Source organism: Myotis yumanensis, unplaced genomic scaffold, assembly GCF_028538775.1.
Source record: "Myotis yumanensis isolate MYYU_CA2020_CCGP unplaced genomic scaffold, mMyoYum1.0.hap1 SCAF_2, whole genome shotgun sequence".
In the NCBI taxonomy this organism is placed as follows: Eukaryota; Metazoa; Chordata; class Mammalia; order Chiroptera; family Vespertilionidae; genus Myotis; species Myotis yumanensis.
The window spans coordinates 104526730-104549783 of record NW_027223753.1 but is presented as its reverse complement, the minus strand read 5'-3'; the positions used below and the strand labels follow the sequence as shown (position 1 = coordinate 104549783).

Genomic DNA, 23054 nt, shown 5'->3' with positions numbered 1-23054 from the left:
TCCTTGGGTGTGGAAAGCAAATTACACTAATCAGATTTCTGCTATCAGTCTTCCTAAGTACATTGACATAAGCTATTTAACCTCTGTTTAGAGAAGCAAAATGCAAATCTTTTACTCCTAAGTGTCCTTGGTTTAGGGAAGACAGGATTTACAAGATGACTCCAATGTCCTTGATTTAGGAAAGACAGTATTTAAGGATTTAGGGAAGACAGGATCCAATGTCCTTGATTTAAGGAAGACAGGATTTCTGCTCAATTTCCCTATTCTCCAGGCTTACTGGCTTGTCATCCATTCAACTTTCTTTCAACATTTCTCTTCACCTTCCTCCATTACACTAAAGTCATACTTTCTTTCCAGTTAGTTAGAACCCTTAGCCTTAAATTTTAGGTGATTAACATTCCTCAGATTAGCAATACATTCATATTTTTTAAGAGACACAAACAGAGCCCTAACCGGTTTGGCTCAGTGGATAGAGCATCGGCCTGCAGACTGAAAGGTCCCAGGTTTGATTCCGGTCAAGGGCATGTACCTTGGTTTCGGGCACATCCCCAGTAGGGGGTGTGCAGGAGGCAGCTGATTGATGTTTGTCTCTCATCAATGTTCTAACTCTCTATCCCTCTCTCTTCCTCTCTGTAAAAAATCAATAAAATATATTTTTTTTAAAAAGAGACACAAACAGAAATTTCACTAGCTAAACAATTTAAACAAACAACAAAGAGACATATTTAAACAATAAAGACAGATAACATTCCTCACTAAAAACTTTGAATCACCACAGAAATGCTGGAGAGATTTAGAAGGGTTTAAAAAAACTCACACACACAAAAAAAAACAACAACAAAAAAAACAAGAACACTTTTACACCGGCGCACACCACATTTACACCATAGAATACCTTGCATTCACCAAATCAGTTTCAATTGCACAGAGATACAGAACAAGTCCCTGAACAGAGGAGGTAGAGAACTGCCTAGGGATGTTTCTCTTCTAACTTTTTCAAAAGCAGGCCAGACTCGGACCCTTAGCCAGTCTGTATTTTGACTTCCCTCCTGGGAAGTCCCAGAGATGGTAAATACCATCTAGAAGCCATTCCTCCAGATGATCTGATCTTTCAGAAGTAAATAATTACTTAGGTAGGGGCCAGCTACCTCTTCTGTCCCATAGGACAGGCCAGAACTCAGACACATTTGCCTGGGGAAAAACTTACAGTTTCAGAAGTCTGATTTTGACTTCCCTCTGGGAAGTCCCAGAAAGGTATTTCCTGTCTCTTTGGGGTCCACCAGAGTGCTGAGTTGCCACAGTCCCTCTGGGCCCTACAAGTTCAGGAACCAGAAAATGTGCTGGTGGCACACCTTCCTTGTGTCCTAGAGCCCAAAGCAAGTGCCCTGAAGTCCACTCTCGTCAGCAGTGGCCTAAGAGCCAGTTCAACTGACGTTTTCTCAGCCCAATGCACCAAATGTTGTGGCAGAATGCACGGGAGAACGATCAACCAGCACTCTGAGGGAGGAAAGTTTAACCTTTATTTTGCAGATCTGCTAGTCCAGAGGAATTCTGGATCCAGAGCCTGAACTGAACTCGTGGAGAGGCTCTGACCCATATATTTCCTCCTGTGGTGGGCCCCTGAGGGTCCCCGCAGCTCTGCCCAAGTCAGTGTTGTTGGGGCCTTGGGGTTAGGCTCTGCAGCTCTGCCCAAGTCAGTCAGTGTGGGGAAGTAAGACTCCAGTTTTAACCAGATACTGAACTTGGTTGCAAGCCCTCCATTTTCCTTTTCAAGGTAGTCTGAACAGTTAATTCCTAAGATTTTAATTTTTTGTTGCAATGGTAAATGGGATTGTTTGCTTAGTTTCTCTTTCTGAGAATTCATGATTGGTGTATAAAAAAGCAATTGATTTTTGGGTGTTGAATTTGTATTCTGCTACATTGCCAAATTCATTTCTTAAATCTAGTGTTTTTTTGGGGGGGAATCTTTAGCATTTTCTATTTACAATATCATGTCATCAGTGAATAATGAGAGTTTTATTGCCTCCTTTCCAATTTGGATGGCTTTTATTTCTTCTTCTTGTCTGATCACTGTGGCTAGGACTTCCAGTACTATCCTATATAATAAAAGCCTAATATGCTAAGTGTTCAGTCGACCGGTTGGCCATTCAACCAATCAAAACATTCTACAATAATAATAGATAAATATGTAAATTGACCATACCTTCATGATGCCCCACAGCCAATCAGGAGTAAATATGTAAATTAACCCGACAAAGATGGCAGGCCTGTGGGCAGGACACACGCGTTTCAATTGCCAAGTGGCCAGGAGGTGGGGCACCTGCCCCATCACCCTGATGACACGGAGGGCATTTCCTCCCCCCAGCCTCTCCGGTGCCTATGCACTCAGGCACTGAGCAGCTGGGGGCAGGGCAGGAATGCCCTCCATGTCACCATGGTGGGCCTGTGGGTAGCATGCACGCGCGCGCGGAGCAGCCAAGGGGCGGAGTGGGACACCTGCTGTGTTGCCCTGGTGATGCAGAGGGCAGAGCAGGATGCCGGAGAGTGTTCCAGCCTCCCCCTCCCCCCGGCCGCTCCAGGCCTACGCACGCAGGTGCCAAGTAGCTGGGGGTGGGGCAGGAACACCCTCCGTGTCGCCATGGCAGGCTTGTAGGCAGCGTGCATGCACCGAGAAGCTGGGGGGCGGAGCGGGATGCCAGAGGGTGTTCCAGCCCCCTGGCCACTCTGGGCCTACCCACACAGGTGATGAGCTGCCTGGGTCCCCGGGATGCCACTGGAGTGTCCGGTCCTGTCAGCCTGGCCTGGGGGCGGCTGAAGTTCCCAGTCCTTTTCATTTCTGCAGCCCCTGGATGGGAAGCGAAAACCAAGAGTGTGGGGAGCACCAGGAATGCTGAGAATCGTAGTTCTGGTGGCAGACATGTTATGGGATCTCCTAGACACTAGAGCAAAGTGAGCCTGGAGCAAGTTACTGTTGCAGGTGGGCGATGGAGGGAAAGCAAAGGTGAGAGACATAAGTAAAGTCAGAGTGTCAAGGAAAAATTAAAAGGAAGATATCCTTCAACTTCTAGGAAATCTCCACCAATGCAGCAAAGAAAAAAAAAAAAAGATCACTACTATTCTGTGAGCACAAAACCAAACTGGGCTGGGGTCTCAGACAATTCGCTCATATGATTGCAAAGACAGACAGAAACTCCCGGATTAGAGAGGCTCCCCTGAGGGCTCCCAGATTGGGCTCCCACCGGGCCCCTAGTATGCTACTGATATGCTAAGGCCACTCAACTACTCATTATGACATGCACTGACCACCAGGGGGCAGATGCTCCAACTGGTAGGTTATCTTGTTGCTGGGGTCCAGCCAATCGGGACTGAGTGAGATGGGCCAGACACATTCTGGAGCCCTTCTGCAGTCCCTCCCTGGCTGGCCAACCTCCTATATCTCTCCCCGGCCCTGATCATGCACCAGTGGGGTCCCTCGGCCTGGCCTGAGCCTTCTCACAATCTTGGACCCCTAATGGGATGTTGCAGAGCGGGTTTTGGCCCAATCCCACAGGGGGAGTGCTGCTCAACCAGAAGCCAGGCTCACAGCTGGGGATTTCAGCGACGGTGGCGGGAACCTCTCCTGCCTCCACAGCAGTGGTAAGGATGTCTGACTCCCAGACTACAAGAGGGTGGAGTCCAGGCTGAGGAACCTCTCTGCCCCCCTGAGTGCACAAATTTTGTGCACTGGGCCTCTAGTGTTGAATAAGAGTGGTGAAAGCTGACATCCCTGTTCTCAGGGAAAATGTTTTTAATTTGTGCCCATTGAGTATGATGTTTGCTGTAGGTTTGTGATATATGGCCTTTATTATATTGAGATTTGATCCCTCTATTCTCCCACTTTGCTAAGAGTTTTTATCAAAAATGGGTGTTGTTTTTTATCAAATGCTTTTTCTGCATCAATTGATATGATTATGTGACTTTTGTCTTTCAATTTGTTTATTTGAAGTATCACATTTATTGATTTGCAAATATTGTACCAGCCTTGCATCCCCAGATTAAATACCACTTGGCCATGGTGTATGATCTTTTTAATATATTGCTGGATCTGATTTGCTAATATTTTGTTGAGGATTTTATCTTGTATGTTCATTAGGGATATCGGCCTGTAATTGTCTTTTCTTATAATGTCTTTATCTGGTTTTCAAGTTAAGATAATGCTTGTAAAAACTTGGAAGTGTTCTTTCCTCTTGGATTTTTTGGAATAGTTTGAGGTGCATAGGTGCTAGTTCTTCTTTGAATGTTTGGTAAAATTCCCCTGTGAAGCTGCCCAGACCAGGGCTTTTGTTTGTGTGTAGTTTTTGAGGTATTTGTTTGTTTGTTTGTTTTATTGATTTCAGACAAGAAAGGAAAAGGTGAGAGAGATAGAAATATCAATGATGAGAGAGAATCATTAAATGCCTGCCTCCTGCACACCCCACACTGGGCCCACATCCCAGGCATGTGCCCTCACTGGGAATTGAACCATGACCTCCAGGTTCATACGTCAACGCATAACCACTAAGCCATGCAAGCTGGGCTGCTGGGAGTTTTTTTATAACTGTTTTTATTCTGCAGTTGTTATTGGTCCATTAAAGTTTCTGATTCTTCCTGATTCATTTTTGGAAGATAGAATTTTTCTAGGAATTGTCCATTTCATTCACATTGTCCACCTTGTTGGCATATAGTTGTTCATAGTATTTTCTTACAATCATTTGTATTTCTGTGATGACAGTTGTTACTTCACCATTTTTGTTTCTGATTTTATTTACTTGGGTCCTCTCTCTTTGTTTCCTGATGAGTCTGTTTAACAATTCATTAATCTTGTTTACTTTTCAAAGAACCAGCTCTTGGTTTCATTGGTTTTTTGTATTTTTTTTTAGTCTCTATATCATTTATTTCTGCACTAATTTTTATTATTTCCTTCTTTCTACTTACTCTGGGATTTTCTGGTTGTTCTCTTTCTAATTCTTTCAGTTTTAGGGGTAAATAGTTTATTATTAATTTTTCTTGTTTTCTGAGGTAGGCCATAATGCTATGAAATCCCCTCTCAGGACAGCTTTTGCTGTGTCCCAGAGATTTGGGGTTGTTTTGTGTTCCTTTATATTTGTTTTTAGAAAGTTTTTGATTTCTTTGTTGATCTCATTGGTAACCCTTTTTTTTTATTGTTTTATTGCTTAAAGTATTACAAAGGGTATTACATAGGTCTCCTTTTTCCCCCCACACTTGACAATCTCCTGGCCTCCCCTACCCCGCAGTGTCTTATGTCCATTGGTTATGCTTATATGCATGCATATAAGTCCTTCGGTTAATCCTTACGCCCCGCTTCTGCCCCCTACTCTCCCTGGCCTTCCCACTGCGGTTTGACAATCTGTTTGAGGCAGCCCTGCCTCTGTATCTATTTTTGTTGATAAGTTTATAATGGTCTTTATTATCCATGAATGAGTGAGATCAGGTGGTATTTTTCCTTCATTAACTGGCTTATTTCACTTCACATAATGCTCTCCAGTTCCATCCATGCTGTTGCAAATGGTAAGAGTTCCTTCTTTTTTACAGCAGCATAGTATTCCATCGTGTAGATATACCACAGTTTTCTAATCCATTCATCTACTGATGGGCACTTAGGCTGTTTCCAGATCTTAGCTATGGTGAATTGTGCTGCTATGAACATATGGGCGCATATATCCTTTCTGATTGGTGTTTCTGGTTTCTTGGGATATATTCCTAGAAGTGGGATCACAGGGTCAAATGGAAGTTCCATTTTTAGTTTTTTGAGGAAACTCCATACTGTCTTCCATAGTGGCTGCACCAGTCTGCATTCCCACCAGCAGTGCACAAGCATTCCTTTTTCTCCAAATCCTCTCCAGCACTTGTCGTTTGTGGATTTGTTGATGATAGCCATTCTGACAGGTGTGAGAGGGTACCTTATTGTTGCTTTGATTTGCATCTCTCAGATGATTAGTGACTTTGAGCATGTTTTCATATGTCTCTTGGCTTTCTGAATGTCCTCTTTTGAAAGGTGTCTATTTAGATCCTTTGCCCATTTTTTGATTGGATTGTTCATCTTCCTTTTGTTAAGTTGTATGAGTTCCCTATGAATTTTGGAGATTAGGCCCTTATCAGATATGACATTGGCAAATATGTTCTCCCACGCAGTGGGCTTTCTTGTTGTTTTGTTGATGGTTTCTTTTGCTGTGCAGAAGCTGTTTGTTTTGATGTAGGCCCATTTGTTCATTTTCTCTTTAGTTTCAAATGCCCTAGGAGCTGTATCAGTGAAAAAATTGCTTCGGCATATGGCTGAGATTTTGTTGCCTTTGGATTCTTCTAGAATTTTTATGGTTTCCTGTCATACATTTAAGTCCTTTATCCATTTTGAGTTTATTTTTGTGTATGGTGTAAGTTGGTGGTCTAGTTTCATTTTCTTGCATGTATCTGTCCAATTTTCCAAACACCATTTATTGAAGAGACTATCTTGACGCCACTGTGTGTATGTTCTTGCCTCCTTTATCAAATATTAATTGAGCATATTGGTTCGGGCCGATTTCTGGGCTCTCTATTCTATTCCATTGATCTATATGTCTGTTCTTGTGCCAGTACCAGGCAGTTTTGAGAACAGTCGCTTTGTAATACAGCTTGATATCTGGTATTGAGATGCCACCTACTTTGTTCTTTCTCAGAATCACTGCAGTTATTCGGGGTCTTTTTTTATTCCAGGTGAATTTTTGGAGAGTTCGTTCTAGATCTGTGAAGTATGCCGTTGGTATTTTAATGGGAAGTGCATTGAATTTATAGATTGCTTTGGGTAATATGGACATTTTAATGATGTTGATTCTACCAATCCATGAACATAGTATGTTCTTCCATCTGTTTATGTCTTCCTCTATCTCTTTTTTTCAACGTCCTGTAGTTTTCTGAGTAGAGGTATTTTACCACCTAAGTTTAGTTTATTCCTAGGTAGCTTAATATTTTTGTTGCGATGGTAAATGGGATTGTTTTTTTAGTCTCTCTTTCTGAAAGTTCACTATTGGTGTATAGAAATGCCTTAGATTTCTTGGGGTTAATTTTGTATCCTGCTACATTGCCAAATTCATGTATTAAGTCTAGTAGCTTTTTGATGGAGTCTTTAGGGTTTTGTATGTATAATACCATGTTGTCTGTAAATAAGGACAGTTTTACTTCCTCTTTTCAATTTGGATGCCTTTTATTTCTTCTTCTTGCCTAATTGAAATGGATAATACTTCCAGTACTATGTGGAACAGGAGTGGTGAGAGTGGGCATCCCTGTCTTGTTCCTGTTCTTAGAGGAAATGGTGTTAGTTTTTGTCCATTGAGTATGATGTTGGCTATGGCCTTGTCATATATGGCTTTTATTATGTTGAGGTATGATTCTTCTATTCCCACCTTGCTGAGAGTTTTTATCAAAAATGGGTGTTGGATTTTGTCAAATGCTTTTTCTGCATCAATTGATATGACTATGTGGTTTTTTTCTTTCAATTTGTTTATGTGATATATCACGTTTATTGATTTGCGGATATTGTACCATCCTTACATCCCTGGGATAAATCCTACTTGGTCATGGTGTATGATCTTTCTGATGTATTGATGGATCTGATTTGCTAAGATTTTGTTGAGGATTTTGGCATCTATGTTCTTGAGGGATATTGGCCTGTAATTCTCTTTCATTGTGTTGTCTTTATCTCGTTTTGGTATTAGGACGATGCTGGCTTCATAGAATGAGCTTGGAAGTGTTCCTTCCTCTTGAATTTTTTGTAGTAGTCTGAGGAGGATAGGTTTTAGTTCTGCCTTGAATGTTTGGTAAAACTCCCCTGTGAAGCCGTCTGGCCCTGGGCTTTTGTTTGCTGGAAGCTTTTTGATGACTGCTTCAATTTCTTCCATAGTTATTGGCCTATTGAGGTTTTTAGATTCTTCCTGATTGAGTTTTGGACTCTTGTATTTTTCTAGGAATTTGTCCATTTCCTCCAGGTTGTCTAGTTTGTTGGAGTAAAGTTGTCCATAGTATTTTTTAACAATCATTTGTATTTCTGTGGGGTCTGTTCTTATTTCGCCTCTATCATTTCTGATTTAGTTTATTTGGGTCCTCTCTTTGCTTCTTGGTGAGCCTGGCTAGAGGTTCATCAATCTTGTTTATCCTGTCAAAGAACCAGCTCTTGGTTTCATTGATTTTATGTATTGTTTTTTGGTCTCTATGTTATTTGCTTCGGCTCTGATCTTTATTATCTTCCTTCTGCTCACTCTGGGCTTTTCTTGTTGCTCTCTTTCTAATTCTTTGAGTTGTAGAGTTAGATGATTTACTACCATTTTTTCTTGTTTTTTGAGATAGGCCTGTAGAGCTATAAATTTCCCTCTCAGGACTGCTTTCATTGTGTCACATAGGTTTGGATTGTTGTGTTTTTATTGTCATTAGTTTCCAGGATGTTTTTAATTTCTTCTTTGATCTCATTGGAAACCCAATCAATATTTAATAACATGTTATTCAGCTTCCAAGTGTTTGAGTATTTTGGGTTGTTTTTATTGTAGTTTATTTCTAATATTATGCCATTGTGGTCTGAGAAGTTGGTTGGTATGATTTCAAACTTCTTGAAATTGTGGAGACTTTTTTTGTGACCCAATATGTGGTCTATTTTTGAATATGTCTTCTGAGCACTTGACTAGAATGTATATTCCTTGGCTTTGGGATGAAGTGTTCTGAAGATGTCAATTAATTCCATCTGATCTAGTGAGTCATTTAGGATGGCTGTTTCTTTGCTGATTGTTTGTCTAGAGGATTTATCCAGTGATGTCAGTGGTGTATTAAAGTCCCCTACTATGATTGTATTGTTGTCGATCTCTCCTTTGATATCTTCCAGGAGTTTTTTTATGTATGTGGGTGCTCCTGCATTGGGTGCATATGTGTTTATCAGGGTTATATCTTCTTGTTGTATTGATACCTTTAGTATTATGAAGTGGCCTTCCTTATCTCTTGTTATGGCCTTCATTTTGAGGTCTATTTTGTCTGATATAAGTATTGCTACCCCAGCTTTCTTTTCATTTCCATTTGCCTGAAAGATATTTTTCCATCCCTTCACTTTCAGTCTGTGTGAGTCCCTTCTTCTGAGGTGGGACTCTTGTAGACAGCAAATATATGGGTCATGTTGTTTTATCCATTCAGCCACTCGATGTCTTTTGGTTGGAGCATTTAGTCCGTTTACGTTCAAAGTTATTATTGAAAGATACTTGTTTGTAGGCATTTCTTTTTTTGTGTCGCTGTTTTCTTTCTGAGCTTTTTATTTCTTCTTTTTACACCAGTCCCTTTAGCATTTCTTGCATTGCTGGCTTGGTGGTGATAAACTCCCTTAGCCTTTTTTTGTCTGTGAAGCTTCTTATTTCCCCTTCAATTTTGAATGATAGCCTTGCTGGATAGAGTATTCTTGTATTCAGTCCTTTGCTTTGCATCACTTTGTAAATTTCCATCCATTCTTTTCTGGCCTGATGTGTTTCTGTTGAGAAATCATTTGATAATCTAATGGGAGATCCCTTGTATGTAACTCTCTCTTGCAGCCTGTAAGATTCTCTTTTTGTCCTGAACATTTGCCATGATAATTATGATGTGTGTTGGTGTGGTTCTTTTCGGGTTCACCTTGTTTGGGACTCTCTGTGCTTGTGTGACTTTCTTCTTCCCCACCTCAGGGAAGGTTTCTGATATTATTTCTTCATATAGGTTTTCTAAGTCTTGTTCCTCTTTCTGTTGTTCTGGCACCCCTATTATTCGTATGTTGTTTCATTTCATGTTGTCCCATAGCTCCCTTAGGCTCTCCTCCTGTCTTTTAATTTTTTTCTCCAATTGCTGTTCAGTTTGGGTGTGTTTTGTTTCCCTGTCTTCTAATTCGCTAATTTGGTCCTCTCCTTCTCCTAGTCTACTGTTGAAACTTTCAATGGTGTTTTTTATTGCAGCTATATCACTCTTCATTTTTTCTTGGTTTTTACATAATTTATTGATTTTTTCATCTGTTTCTTCTTGCTTCTTTCATAAGTTATTGATTTTTTCCTCCATCTGGTTTATGCATTCTAGGACCCTTAATCTGAATTCTTTTTCTGTCATGATGCATGCCTCTGTTTCACTTAGCTGCTTTTCTGGAGAGTTCTCCTTTTCTTTCCTTTGGGGGTTTCTCTGTCTACCCATGTTTGATCTCACCGACATATCTAGATGTTGAGTTGTTCAGTGGCTGCTCCCTGGGTGGCAGTGGCTCCTCAGGCTGTGGTTGCTCCTTGGGCGGTTGTGGTAGCAGGTGCTCCTCAGTTGGCAGCAGCTCCTCTGGTGGGTGCTGTTCACTGCTGTGGTGGCTCCTCTGGCTGTTGGGGGGAGGCTTCACTCACAGCTGCTGTTTCTCAGACCGGTAACCCTTTTATTGTTTAATAACATGCTATTTAGCCTCCATGTGTTTGAATGGTTTGGGGTGCTTTTACTGTAGTTGATTTATAATTTCATACCACTGTGATCTGAGAAGATGCTTGATGTGATTTCAATCTTTCTGAACTTCTAGAGATTTGTTTTGTGTCCTAATATGTGGTCTGTCTTTACAAATAATCCATGTACACTTGAGAAAAATGTATATTCTGCAGCTTTGGTGTGAAATGTTTTATAAATCTCAATTAAATCCATCTGATCTAGTGTGTCATTTAGAGTCACTGTTTCCTTGCTAATTTTTTTGTCTGGAAGGTCTATCCAGTTAAGTCAGTGGAGTATTAAAGTCCCCTACTATGACTGTGTTGTTGTCAATCTCTCCCTTAAATTCCCCTGTAACTTTTTGTATATATTTACATGTTCCTATATTGGGCACATATATGTTTACCAAGGTTATATCCTCCTGTTGGATTGCTCCCTTTAGTATTATGTAGTGACCTTTGTTGTCTCTTGTGATAGCCTTCATTTTGAATTCTATTTTTTTAGATATGAGTATTGCTACCCCAGGTTTTTGTTTCCATTTTAATATAATTTTTTCCATCCTTTCACTCTCATACTGTGTGAGTCTTTGTTCTGAGGTAAGTCTCTTATAGACAGCATATATTTGGGTCATGTTTTTATATCTATTCTGTTACCCTATGTCTTTTGATTTAGCATTTAATCTATTTACATGTAAGATTATTATTGATAGGTACTTATTTATTGGCATTTTAAATTCCATATGCCTATGCTTCTCTCTCTATTACTTGTTCTCATTACAGCAGTCCCTTCAGCATTTCTTGTAGTGATAGTTTGGTGGTGATAAATTCTTTTAGCCATTTTTGGTCTGGGAAACTATTTCACCATCTATTTTGAAATGATAGCCTTGCTGGATATAGTAATCTTGGTGTCAGACCCTTGCTTTTCATTAGCTCAGTACTTCATGCCATTCCCTTCTGGCCTGTAGAGTTTATAATGGGAAACCAGCTAACAATCTTATGGGAGTTTCATTGTAGATAACAAATTGCTTTTCTCTTGCTGCCTTTAAGACTCTCTTTGTCTTTAATTTTTGGCATTTTAATTATGATCTGTCTGTATATGGGCCAGTTTGGGTTCTCCTTGCTTGGGACTCTCTGTGCTTCCTGGACTTGAGTGAATTTTTTCTTTACCAGGTTAGGGAAATTTTCTGCCATTATTTCTTCAAACATGTTCTCTATCCCTTTCTCCCTTTCTGCCTCTTCTGGTACACCTACAATGTGAATTTTGTAACATTTCATGTTTTCCCACAGATCTCTTAAGCTTTCCTGCTGTTTTTGTTTCTTTTTTAAAAATTGTTTATTCATTATGGTTCTCTGATTTTGTTATTTTTTCTCCCCTGTCTTCTAATTCACTGATCTGATCTTTGGATTCCCCTAATCTACTGTGTATTCCTTCCACTGTGTTCTTTATTAGTGCTATGTCATTCTTCATATTTACTATATCTTTCCTCATGCTATTGAGCATCTTTGCCATCATTATTCTGAACTCTATGTCTGATAAATTTCTCATCTCCATTTCACTTAGCTATTCTTCTGGAGAATTCTCTTGTTCTTTCATTTGTGTTTTTGTCTTCCCGTTTTGGCTGCCTGTTTGGGATTGTGACTATGTATTATGTAGCTCAGCTATACCTCCCAATCTCTAGTGCAAGATAGTGTCAAATGCTTGTTTCTGACTAATTAGATTAGGCAAAGACACAAAACCTCCAGAGATCCGCCTCTGCCTACCAACTGATTGGATTCAGTCTTGAGTAACCCTCAGGCAATCACCCACATGTGGGGTGAGAGGTTTTCCTACAGGGTGGGGCAATTGCTGCTGCCTGATGGCTAATTGTTATTTTCAGTCTCTAAACAGGGTGGGGCAAGGGGTTTTTCAAAAATGTGGGTCAACTATCTTCCCCCCAGGCAAACATTGCCTGGAAATAAAATATGTGCCTGAGAAAGATGTCCTCAGCATCAGGGAATGACTCAGCATGGGAATCTGGGGTGTCTGCCTTCCAAGCTCTAATCCCAGAGCCTCCAACTCTGGCTTCTGCTCACACAGCTCCAGTTCACTCTGCCAGAGCCCAAGGTGAGTGGCTGCACATGAAATTTTGTTCATTGGCCCTTTAAGAAGGTGTCTTAATTTCCAGCTGTTTCTCCCTGGCAGATAGCAACTCTGATGCTTTTCACAGCCAGATGTTTTATATGCACCATTTTCAATTCTGTTGTTTTCTGCTGGGGATCTCAGTTTAGGGATTATATCCCAGAGTTCTCAGTGGAAACCCCCCACAGCTGAGATATGTCTCTGGAACTCCAGCTGCTGTTGGTGGGAGCCTGGCCAGACCTTTCATGCTTCTGCCCTACCTACCAGTCTCTATTTTTCATCCTTGGTTATCGGGTTCTCTCCAGCTAGTCTTCAGTTGATTATTAAGGATGGTTTGTTTGTTTGGTTTTTTATTAGTTGTAATTCCAGTGTGGTCCTGGGAGCATGTCTGTGTAGCATCCACTTACTCTGCCACCATTTTTTTCCATAAATTTTTGAACACCAACAAAAAAGTTTCTGGTTGGCGATGATGCCATTCCTTGAGACAGGTAATTCAAGAGTGGGAGCAGCAGACTGCCTGGGGTTGGTTAGGGTTAGGAGTCAGTAGAACCCTGTGTAGGCCACATAGTTGGTGCTGAGTAAGTATTTGTTTCAGGAGAATGCCAGATGGAGATATCTTGAAAGTGGCTGAATACAGAAGTCTGTAGCTGATGGAGAAGAAAGGAAGGGCTGGAGATTAGATTATTGGGTGTGGATGAGAGTGCCCAGGAAGAATTTTTAGGGTGAGAAGGGGACTGACTTGTTATTCCTGGGCAGCATCTATATTAAAAGGTTTACAAAGGAGAGATAACGAGAGGCTAAAGGTGTTGCCAGGAAACCAGTCTCTCAAACCTAAATGAAGCAAACATGTCAGAAAGACAGGGAGGGTACACAGGAAGCTCCAGTTTACACAGAGGGCTCAGCAGTCTAGTAGCCCAGGGAGGATGTCTTAAGCAGGGGTGTGGATGGGAGCAGTCCTCACATATGGCATCCTGGGCCATGGAAAGAGACTCAGAGTTCCACAACTTGTCTCCTCATTAAGATTTTCCAATTTTTAAAATGGTATTTTTTCTTTTCTGATTCTAAAAATAATCCATGATTATTGTATAAAATATATAAAATACAAAACAGTTCAACAACAAAAAAATAAAATGGCTACTGTTTGCTTCTGTCCAAGATCCAGGCTCTCCTAAGACTTGCTTGTACCTGGGGCTAAACTTCCACACAGTTTGAACCTCGTCATTCTCTTTTCAGCACCATATCTTCCTAAGTGATTGCTCAGGGTAGTACAGACAGGACAAACACTGGAGAACAAATAATTTGATAAACTATAAACTAATACACTCTGAGTGGTCGCATGGAGGGTGACACCATTGGTAATCAATCAGCCCCAAGACCCATTGGCACACTCATTCACAAGCACACAGCCTTGTCCAGGGCCCTGTGGGCACACACATTCACAAGCACACAGCCTTGTCCTGGCCCCATAGGCACACACACTCACATGCACACAGCCTTGTCCAGGGCGCTGTGGGCACACACATTCACAGGCACACAGCCTTGTCCTGGCTAAGCATGATCTAATACACTTCTCTTTTACAGTGATGGGGTAAGAGCCAGGAGAACTATGCTTATGAGCAGTCATTCTAGCCACATCCCTCCTCAGTAACTCATGTATTTATTAAACAGTGGGATACAGGGGTCTGCCTGCCACCATTTTGTAGCCCCTCTCATGAGAGGGGAGCAAAGTGTGCACCTTTACTAGGGTTGTTGGAACAAATCAGCACAGACACAAGCTCATCAGCTCAAGGTTCTGTAGGTCAGTAGTCCAGGTTGGCTCAACTGGATTCTCTGACCTGATTCTCACTGGCCAAAATCGAGGTGTTGATTGACTGGGTTTCATAAAGGAGTTTGTGGAAGAATCCGCTTCCACGCCAACTCAGGTTGTTGGCAGAATCCAGTTCCTCACAGTGTGGGACTGAGGTCCCTGTTTTCTCCTTAGCTGACAGCTGGGGACAACCTTGATTCCTAGAGGTCTCTCTTTGGCCCTTGAAAGTAAGTGCCTGTATCTCAGTCGGCAGTGGTGAGTGACATCCTTCTCACACTTGGAGCCTTCCTGACTTTACCTGGGTGTCTCAAGACTCTTCTGCCTTATCTTCTGCTGTATCTCTCTAACTCCAAGCAAAGAAATTTATCTTCTTTTAAGGGTAGATGAGTTGGACTCACCCAAATAACCAAAAGGAATATGCTTATTTTAAGGTTACCTTAATTATACCTGCAAAGTCTCTTTTGCATGTAAGATAACATAGGACAGCTTCTGGGCATGGTTGCATGGGCATTTAGAGGAGTGGGGAAATTGTCAGCCAACCACACAGAGTGATGGCAGGAATGAGTTGATTTGTATGATTCCTCTCTTCCTGTCTTTTTGCCCTTTTCTCTCACACAGGTCCAGTATTGATTCTTCTTACTATAACTCTTTTCACCCTTAGCAGGTTAGAAAGCAGGAGTATTCACCCTCCACTTCAAAAGTGTCTGTAATGTTCATCCAGCGGCGTCTTGATCCACAGGTTGCTTTACATAGTTCTGTACATTTGTTTGTGAAGCCCACTTATTTGATGTGCATCATGATTCTGACTACCACAGTTGTCTCTTTCCTTACACTTGTTACATTCAATGGGTCACAGTGATATTTTCCTTCTGAATTTTGTTTCCTGGTGACCTATCCAAACGCTAGCTGTTTTATGAGCCCACTGAGCTATTCTGTGAACTTACTTCAGGATTTGTGGCAAACCCTTGCCTACCATGTTCATTTTAAAAATGGCAAGATACTTCAGTAATAGTCCTGATTAGAGAATACTTGTATGGCAGGGTGAGTCATCTTCACTCAGACATCGGGCTTACTTCAGATTCCCCATTAAAGTGCACATGGCTCATTAAACCCCATTGGCTAGAAAAGTGGGTCTTTGTCCAATGTTTATGTTCTGTGCTAATGTTAAATTTAGAACATTTCTTATGCAGATGCCTTTGGGAAAATTTGTAAAGCACTAGCTAATGTGCCAGCAGATTTCATCTCTTAAGTTCCCAAATAAGGTACCTGGAAAACAGCCCCCCAGGCCCCCTAATTCATTCCCAGGTTTCTTGCTATCCAATCTTTATATATCTTATTTATTTTTCTATAATGTCAAACCTCATGATCTTCTGATTACCTTTTTTTTCTACTCTGTTATCTTTTTTTAAAAAAAAAATTCTTTATTATTGGAAGTATACATATGCTTTCAGCACCCTATTGTCTGTGTCCATGGGTTATGCATATATGCATACAAAGTCTGTGGTTGATTACTTCCCACCCACCCACCCTCCCTCCCCGGCTTTCCCTCTGAGATTCTGTACTCTGTTCCACTCTGTTCATCAGTTTATTTTATTACTTAGATTCCACATATAAGTGAGATCATTTGGTACTTGCCTTTCTCTGACTGACTTATTTCACTTAGCATGATACTCTCCAGATCCCTACATGCCATCTCAAAGGGTAAGATAGTCTTCTTTTTTACTGCTGCATAGTATTCCTGTGTTGAGACAAGTGTCACACATACTGGTTACCACAGAGAGTGCTGCCCTAACTCTCTGTAGTTCCAGCCTTTTATTTCCAGCTTTCTAATTTAAATTTCCACTTAAAATTCCACCTGGCTATTTAAGTCTGTATGTCTGAAACCAAGATTATAGGATAGCCCTGTCTACAAACTAATTTCTCTTATGCAGCTCCATGTACCTATGGCCCAAGATTGAAACCCAGAGTCACTCTTTGTTGTCTCTCAAGCACCAAGAACCAATTCTCCATCCCAAATATGTTGGGGGTATTGTGTCCTGTGATTTACCCTCCTTGATATTACTTTTTATTCACTCACTCATTGAAGGAGCCCTATATTCTAGCACTGTGCTAAGGGCTAGTGATGCACAGAAAAGCTGATGAATAAGTCAAGCGCAAAGCCCTGTGGTCACTGATCTCTCAGAAGTCAGGATGGTGTATTCACAGGAGTTTGGGAGCTTGAATTGAGGACTCTTCCTGTTTTGGTTCAGCTCATTTCATGCTGGTACATTTGGAAAAGCCTCTGGCCACAAAGCCATTCTGTTCCTTGCCCTGCTGCCTGTGTTTACTTATAAAGTTTGGATCAGATAATGTCACCTGTGACTAAAACACTTCCTTGGCTCCCTATGACACAGGACAAGCACAGATTTCTTGACCCACTTACAAACTCAGCCTTTCCATAGCACTTTTTTATGTAACAGTTATTAACATCACAGTCCATGAAATAGGAAAGGAAAGAACAGAAATTAAAATGCCTACTCTGCTTTAAAATTTACCATCAGTATCATTTTCAATCACACTCTTTCCCCTTTTGGCAATCAGCTCAATTGATCATTTTCCTCATGATTGCTGTTCATACTTTGCACAACGGTTTCATATAGCAAGACACGGAGCAGTTCTGGTGAACACGGATAATCAGTGTGTGATTAGTTACTGTGCTCACACACACTCCATACAATTCTGTGGCATATGACACCATGCAGCAGACCAGCAGAAGCAAGGCCTTAGACCTTGCTCTTAGGAATATTGAATTCATCTTTACAGATGAGTATGATCTCAGGAGAGAATGAGAGCCAGGTGTTGACTATCTCTCCCTTCACAGAAGCAGACCATGCGAATATATTCATTTATTCATTCAGTCACTTAGTCATTCATGCATCAAATACTTACTGAGCATTTGCCAAGTACCCTGTGTTGCAAAGATGGGTCCTATCCTCAGGGAACTCACAGTCTCTTCTTCATAAGTTCTGTGATTGGATCCAAGTGCCAAAATCAAACGGAGTGAGCCAGGTTTCAGGGGCCAGGGGACTGGGGAAACAATGAAACACTTGAGAGGCTTTAAAAGATTGAATAAAGTTTTTTTGTTTTGTTTTGTTTGTGTAGCAAGAATATGTATGTTTGTATATGTATTTCAGAAATGAGTGTGTCGGGGGCGGGGGGGGGGGGGGCGGGATAGGGGAAGGGAATGGCGGGGGAGGGATGGTAGCACATGGATGGGGAAAAATGCTGCCCTGGTAAAGTAAACCCAAATGCAAAGGTAGTTAAAAATCTACACAATTACCTTGCAGGGAAATTATGGTAAGTTCAGTGTGGCTTGATAGAAACAGCAAAGCGTAGGCAGGCAGGGACAACAGAGGGAAATGCTGGAAGATAAATGGTGCAGATGATAGAAGACTATCAAGGAGTGGTGGGTCCCAGAGAGGTCTATTGGGAGGGGCATCACCAATCAGATTATTTTTGAATGAAGGTCAACTGTGGGTATAGAGGTCGGATTTGAGATGAGCACTTAATGAATGCTTTTCTGAGGTGACCACAACTAAGTGCATGGTAGTCCCAGCTAACTCTCCCTATTTGTGTGTGCTTTGTCCTAGTGACAGTGCTGGCCATCTTCCATGAGCTGCATGTGGACCCTGACCTGTACACACTCTTGTTTGGGGAGAGTGTGTTGAATGATGCAGTGGCCATAGTGCTAACATAGTAAGTACTGAGATTTGGCCCATGTTTCTCTGATGATGTGAAATGTGCTTCCACTTGAAGATAATTCCTGGTGGCTTTAATAGTTATCTTTTGTGTTATGTTGTAGAGATACAGGCAATTTCTAGCTTTCAAGGAATTGTTACAACAGGAAATCTCCAAAATTGGGTATAATTCACTAGGCACCTAATGTCTAACTCTGTTAATGGGTTTCATGTTTCCAGCCTATTATGATGTACTATGGAGAGGTTAACATTTATTTATTTTTTCTCAATGCATATATTTAGCTGATTCATGTAGGGTTCCTGAAATGCACATAAATTAGCTTTCTTCATTTCAAATCAATATCATTTATTTTTTTCCTTATACAAGTCATTTTATAGATAATAGACTAATGGAAACCATTGTATTTATAGTAAATTTGGCAAACTGGAGTTAGAACCTGAGAGTCAGAATACTCTTCATTTCTTGATGCAGATGTGATGTGTTAGAGCAGTGGTCGGCAAACTGCGGCTCGCGAGCCACATGCGGCTCTGTGGCCCCTTGAGTGTGGCTCTTCCACAAAATACCACATGCGGGCACGTATGTACAGTGCGATTGAAACTTCGTGGCCCATGTGCAGAAGTCAGTATTTTGTGGAGGAGCCACACTCAAGGGGCCAAAGAGCCGCATGTGTCTCTCGAGCCGCAGTTTGCTGACCACTGTGTTAGAGGAACCACACATATTTAGGTCCTCAGGACAAGGGAGATGGACAGCTGCAGTTAAGAGCTCCTGCAAGGCTTCCTTAGTCCTGTCCTGCAAGAATTTTCTTTCTGAGATGAGAGCCAGTGCTCCTTCCTCATCTCCTCTTTATACACCACTTATATTTAATACTAGGGGCCCAGTGCACGAATTTGTGCACCTTGAAAGGCACTGTGGGCCTTGAGGTTGCCATGGGCACAGGGGCAAGTCTTGGCCCATCCTCTGTGCCCCCGCTGGGCCCCTCCCACCACGGTCCCCCCAGTCCCCTGTCTGCCAGCAGCCCTGTTCCAACCACTGCCACTCCCACGCATTGATGGCACCAGCCCTGCTCCCACCTGGTGATGGTATGGAGCAATTGAAGCCGGCACCAGCAGTGAGTGAGAGTGGGGCCAGCGCCCTCAGTGGGTGCGAGGGGTAGCTACTTCCCTGTTCACCCCTCAGGATCAGGGGGAGGTGGAGAAGCCCTGAGGGGTGATCTGGGCCAACAGCTGCCTCTCACACCTGCTGATGGCTCTGAGCAATTGGGACTGGCACCGAGTGCCGGCAGCAAGTGCAAGCGGTGGCTCCAGCACTGGCTGTGGGTGTGAGCGGGGCTGGTGCTGACAGCAGGTGGGAGTGCCGGGCAGGACCACAGTGCGCAGAAGCAAATAATTTTTAGTAACCACCAAAGGCTCACCCCGATGACAGCGACTGGTGCCCCACCTTGGTCTGGCCCCCCACTCACTTGCTCCACCATCCCGCCACGGCAGATGCCCATCATGTTCCGCACTCTGACACCTGCTGCCGATGCCTGCTATGTTCTGCGCACGCCCCTGGTGGTCAGCACACATCATAGCAACCGGTTGTTAGGTTATTTGTTTTTTCCACCATTCGGTCTATTTGCATATTAGGGTGATGATAGATAGATAGATAGATAGATAGATAGATAATGCCATTTTCACTGAGTCAGGGGTCTCTTCTTGATTTTAGATTAAGACCAACATTTTGGGAAACTGTCAAATAACCAAAGGAAAGGAACCATCTGATAAGTAAATGCGACCACAGGATTGATTTAAGATGTTTATTACTTCAAATACATTTAGAAAAGTACTGTGAAGTAACAAAGGACTTTTAGAAGTGAGATCTTAAGAGCAGAGGAGCTGGGGTGGGGGGAGCACTGCTCTTCCTGACAGCTGACCTTTCTTAAAGATGCCACCTGGAATCACCACAGAACTCAGCAAATTTCAAGCAAAAGTCTCCAAATAAACTTATATTTCACCTGACCAAGAAAACTGCCTTTTCTGCATTAAAAGAAAATGTTGGTGAGAGCAAATTAAAAGCAAAAGCCATGGCAGACTCACAAATGCTGAAGGATGCTTTCAAAGAAATACCAAGGAAATTAATTAGGACATATGGAATCCCTGCCCAAGAAATACAGATATTAAAGGACAATTTAAAAAAATTTTTAAAAATCTGCCAAGTCCCTCATTTTCACTTTCTGAGCCGCCAATCTGTAAAGGGCCAAGCCAAGAACAAAACCAATAAAGCACAAATGAACTAGGAAAGATCCATTTAGCCACAGCCCAAGGAACGATGGGCCTTTCCAGGGCAGCACTTCCATTCACAGTAGTTTCATTAAAAATGCAGACTCCAGGCCCTGGCTAGTGTTTCTCAGTGGATAGAGCATTGGCCCACACACTGAAGGGTGGCAGGTTTGATTACTGTCAAGAGCATGTACCTAGGTTGCAGGTTCCATACCTGGCCCTGATTGGGACACTTGTGGGAGGCAGCCAATCGATGTGCCTCTCTCACATTGATGTTTCTCTCTCTCTCTCCTCCTCTCCCTCTCTCCTCACTCCCTTCCACTCTCTCTAAAAATCAACGGAAAAAATATCCTCGGGTGAGGATAACAAAAAGTAAAAGTTACACTCCAGGATGAAGATTGATGTTCATTGAGCACAGGCCTGTGGGCTTTAAACAGTCTATTTGTTTGGCGTTGCCTCAGGTCCACATGCAGTTATCACTGGAGGTGCCTCTCCTGTGCCCCTCCCTCCCCATGCCAGATCTCCGCCTTCAAGGCAGGAGAGCTTGCCATGCTCACTGAAATCATGCGCTCCCCACTTGGGCAATTCAGTTATTGTGCAGAGTGACTCTAATGAGCTTCATTATTTACAATAAAGATGATCAGGAACACCTGACACACACAGGAACTTCTACAGAATCGACTCTGCAACCTCTTTCTTCCGCCTGGTGTGTTTGGAATCCCACCAGAGCCTCTCACACTCTACTGAGTGGATGGGCCTGCTGTGCCGGGTCTGGGCTGTCTATCCGCCAGGGCCTCCACCTTTCACAGTTTTCCACATTTTGTACTCTACTTTTCTCGCTCACTAGCTTCTTTATACATAGCTTCTTTATAGCACATGATAATTTTTATACATTATTTACACATGCATATTTCCTCTCCATTTAATGCCCCATCCCTACACTCTTTCTATTATCTATTTTCTAGTTCCCTTAGAAAAACCCTATTTAAAAATCATTTAAAAGTTTTCCATGATTTTCAGACTAGAAGTTCAAATATTTTATCTCTCCACTTTTCTCTCTCTTCACACTAAACCATGCACAGCACCCTGTCACATTCTCTGGCTGGTACCTTCATGCCTTTGCACACACAGCATCACTTCTCCCAGCATCTCTTTCTGCCTCATTGTCTTTCACCACTTACAACCAGCTCCTTCTTGAGAACCCAATGGCCCACATGCGGGGAGCCACTACCTTACCGTGCCCTGTACTTCATCAGTTACCTCCCTGAAAAATGTTGCAACCTTGGGTTTACATGGATATTTGTTGTTGTAGATAGTAACTTTTTAAACACTGTTTATGTACTTAAAATAAATATTAAAGAACAAATGAAAACCTCTTTTGTACTTTCCCCTTTTAGTTACACATTTGTGGGGGGACGGGAGTTTTGTTCTTTTTAGGAATAGTGATAGAGCTCTTCTTGTACATGAAAAAGAAAAGTTATATGTTTGGATGTGAAATCAAGTATAATAAGAACCCAAATCATTGGCCACTATGGCTCTTAGTGCCTCCAGAGACCCTTTGGAATGGCCATACTTTCATTCACTTTCCCATTGTGGGAACCATACCAGGGTCCCCGGATAGTCAAGGCCAATGGGAGCACAGAGACCTTGTTGTCAATACACCAGAATAGCCAAGGCCTCTCTGAGCATGAGCTAATCAGGGTGCCCAAGACCAAGATACCATGAGCCTGTGCAAGGACACATGGTACACTGTGCCCCTCTGTAGACAAAATATGATTGATGTCACTGTTGGCAACTAGCCTTCTTAGTCTCTAGAATAATATACAAGTTAGGCTGGCCAGAGGTGTGTGAAGCAGCAGAGGCAGCAGGCACAGAGAATGTAGCTCACATGTGTGCAGGACACAGGAATGCTCAGACGGAGCTGAGAGCTGGTACTGCTACGATGTAAGTCTAAGAGCTCATAGAGAGCTCAGATATAGTTACCATGTTAACCAGCCAGTGTGCTGGGCAGGAGAGACAGGAGAAGCTGCTGAGCTAGAGTGGCTGGACAGGCTACTGAGGCTGTAGCTCTAAGTCAGAGCTCAGGTACTATTGCTATGTAAAGCTAGGGGTCTAGAGCAGTGATGGCGAACCTTTTGAGCTCGGCATGTCAGCATTTTGAAAAACCCTAACTTAACTCTGGTGCTGTGTCACATATAGAAATTTTTTGATATTTGCAACCATAGTAAAACAAAGACTTATATTTTTGATATTTATTTTATATATTTAAATGCCACTTAACAAAGAAAAATCAACCAAAAAAATGAGTTCGCCTGTCACCTCTGACACGCGTGTCATAGGTTCGCCATCACTGGTCTAGAGGCAGCATGAGGCTGCTCAGGTAATAACTGTGGATATAGAGACTGATGCTGCTTTATGGGCAAGGTATGTATTTACCAACTAGTGTCTGCCTGCCTGCCTGTATGGACTTTGCTGTGAAGAATTGTCTTGTCTAATAGCTATGTGGCCACTGGCTTCTGCAATAAGGACTCATTTTTATACAACCACAACCTCTCATGGCTTCTCCATCTATGACCCGGTATCCAAGGAGGTCCAGCCCCAGGCAGAGGGGCTCAGACCCAACACTAGTGAACAGAGAATAAAGGAAGAACTTGGAATAAGTTTCCAACAGTTAG

At 42.2% G+C, this 23054-nt stretch overlaps 1 protein-coding gene across 1 annotated transcript in view; it reads left to right on the top strand.

Moving 5' to 3' along the window:
• The window catches only part of SLC9A9 (solute carrier family 9 member A9), a 766430-nt gene that overhangs the window by 273745 nt on the left and 469631 nt on the right, over positions 1-23054 (top strand). Inside the window, 1 exon segment of the mRNA XM_070403739.1 lies at positions 18013-18118. Within this exon segment, the coding sequence (XP_070259840.1) occupies positions 18013-18118 (106 nt within the window).